The sequence below is a fragment of the Sinocyclocheilus rhinocerous genome, unplaced genomic scaffold, assembly GCF_001515625.1.
Source record: "Sinocyclocheilus rhinocerous isolate Xijiao unplaced genomic scaffold, SAMN03320098_v1.1 C36893945, whole genome shotgun sequence".
NCBI classification, from domain to species: domain Eukaryota; kingdom Metazoa; phylum Chordata; class Actinopteri; order Cypriniformes; family Cyprinidae; genus Sinocyclocheilus; species Sinocyclocheilus rhinocerous.
Genome location: NW_015786687.1, coordinates 1 through 2,237, shown reverse-complemented (window position 1 = coordinate 2,237; position 2,237 = coordinate 1). Strand labels below are relative to the sequence as shown.

The following is a 2,237-nucleotide window of genomic DNA, read 5'->3' as shown; positions in this document are numbered from 1 at the left end:
GTAAATCCTATGAAGGTCTGCCTACCTACAGGAATGCCATCTACCAAATCCTAGAGGTACAGTGGATAAGATACTTGATCGTTCTTTTGAAAACTAGGGTTAGGAATCAAGCACCAGTTCTTATTTTATTCTTATTTTAATATTGCATTATATTGTTGTGTCATTGTGTAGTTGGCAGCGGAGCGTTGTGGGAAGAATTTCCCCCCTTTGGAGAAGAAAGGGGAAGAGGCGAAGGCCATGCTGGATTGGGCATTTGGAGGCTTCCAGCCCATGGGTCCTGATGGATTTTTGCCTCCTGTGGGTATGTCAAAAAACTAAAAAATATCTGTAATTTAAAAAAACAGTTGGTGATTGACAGCAATTTTGAAGTTCATAATAACAGAGAGTACCAGAGTGACTCCACATTGATCCGGAAATTAGGTCTATACACAGACATGTCAAAAATAGCAAAAGCTCTTTAATAAATAAAATCTTGATCTGGACCGATTAACAACAGTGCCCTCTGCTTTTCCATTTCACAGACAGCTCTACTAGTAAAACTGAGTCTGATTCTTCGGTGTGTGATTATCAGCCTCCAGCCAAGAGGAAGTATGTCAACAAGAACAGACAGTCAGCTCAGGATTACACCAGAGGTGAGATACATTAATCTGCGTAAAGGCCAGAGATTTGCCATAATGATCATAAAACACTGAACTGTAGATTATTGTTTTAGTTTTTTACATATTTTTTTGTAAGAAAACATACCCCTATGTTTTGTTGTCCTCTTTTCAGATCAAATGGTCTATGAGGTAACCGTTAAAGGCAGAAACATTGAAGGTAAGTCACTTAAAATTCATAATTTGAGTTTATTAATGAAATTATTCTAGGGCTTAACAATAATTGAAATTCCTGTTTTTTTCCCTGCTGGGCCAATCAGAAAACCTGAAGATATTAGGAAATGTTAAAATTGTGGCCTGAAAATCCCAGCCTGGAAAAATTAAGGAAATTTATAAAAGATCATGGTAAAATTGTGGAAATGTGGTTATGCTTGGCTCTGAAATATTTAAATAATTTTTAAATAAAATGATAATGTAGAAAAAAAAATTAGGAAAGGGCATGTAGATTCATTGTCACCACATGAAATCACACCTTTCATTTGATCATTTTACTTTTAGCAACTTATTTTTGCCTTAAGGACATTCTCATTGCTCAGTCATGTATTTTAATTCATTACAAGGTAATTATTCTCTTTCCCCAGATTTCTGCCTGTCCTGTGGAACTGCCAACATTGAAATTGTCCATCCTCTTTTTGTGGGAAGCCTTTGTTTTAAGTGCAAGGTCTGAATTGATTCTTGTGTCTTAAATCATAAAATGAATATGCTACTTACTATTTGGTGGCCAGTGTGTAATTTTTTTTAATGTGCATGTTTTGTATTTGTGTAGGAGAACTTTACAGAAACACTGTACAGGTATGATGATGATGGCTATCAGTCATACTGCACCGTGTGCTGCGCCGGACAAGAGGTCATTCTCTGTGGAAATGCCAGCTGCTGCAGGTTTGAACTCAAACTTGTGCAAATGTAAACCTTAATGCGATTTTAACCATCATAACAGGTTGTTTTACAGTCTTTCTTTTTTCCCACTGTTTAGGTGTTTCTGTAAAGACTGTTTGAATATGCTGGTGGGACCAGCAACGTTTGATAAGCTGAAGGAGGTTGACCCATGGAGCTGTTACATTTGCCTGCCCTCTAAGTGCTACGGCGTGCTCAAGCTCAGGCCTGACTGGAGTGTTCGTGTCCAGGAGTATTTCGCCAATAACAGTGCCTTTGAATTTGTGAGTGTCATTCTTATACTCCTTGTGTTAGATATATCTACCTGGTCCTATTCAGATTTTTCTTAAATATACACTACCATTTAAAAGTTTGGGTTTAATGGGACTTTTTTTTTAAATTTATGTAAGACGACTCTTCTGCTGATCAAGTCTGGATTTATTTACTTATAAATACAATAAAAACAATATTAGTGTTAAGTAATGCTATTGCATTTTTAAATAACCATTTTATGTTTGAATATATTTCTGTTTTAATATTGAATGTATTCGGTTTGAATTCCTTTGTCAAAGCTGTATTTTCATCAGCAATTACTCCAGTTATCTGTGTCACATAATGCTTCAAAAATCATTATAAGATGCTGATTACGCAAGTATCGAAAAACCAGAATGATGTTTTAATATGAAGAACACTGTTTTTGTCCTTATT

General features: G+C 35.7%; 1 protein-coding gene across 1 annotated transcript; it reads left to right on the top strand.

Annotated features, from left to right (window-relative positions):
• Positions 1–6: 6 nt before the first annotated feature.
• Positions 7–1,813, top strand: LOC107736686 (DNA (cytosine-5)-methyltransferase 3A-like; the record flags this gene model as incomplete). The annotated part of the gene is made up of 7 exons (XM_016548053.1): positions 7–56; positions 172–301; positions 522–632; positions 772–816; positions 1,238–1,317; positions 1,423–1,535; positions 1,630–1,813. Coding segments are annotated over exons 2-7 (597 nt in total), but the record flags the coding sequence as incomplete, so codon positions are not given.
• Positions 1,814–2,237: the final 424 nt, after the last annotated feature.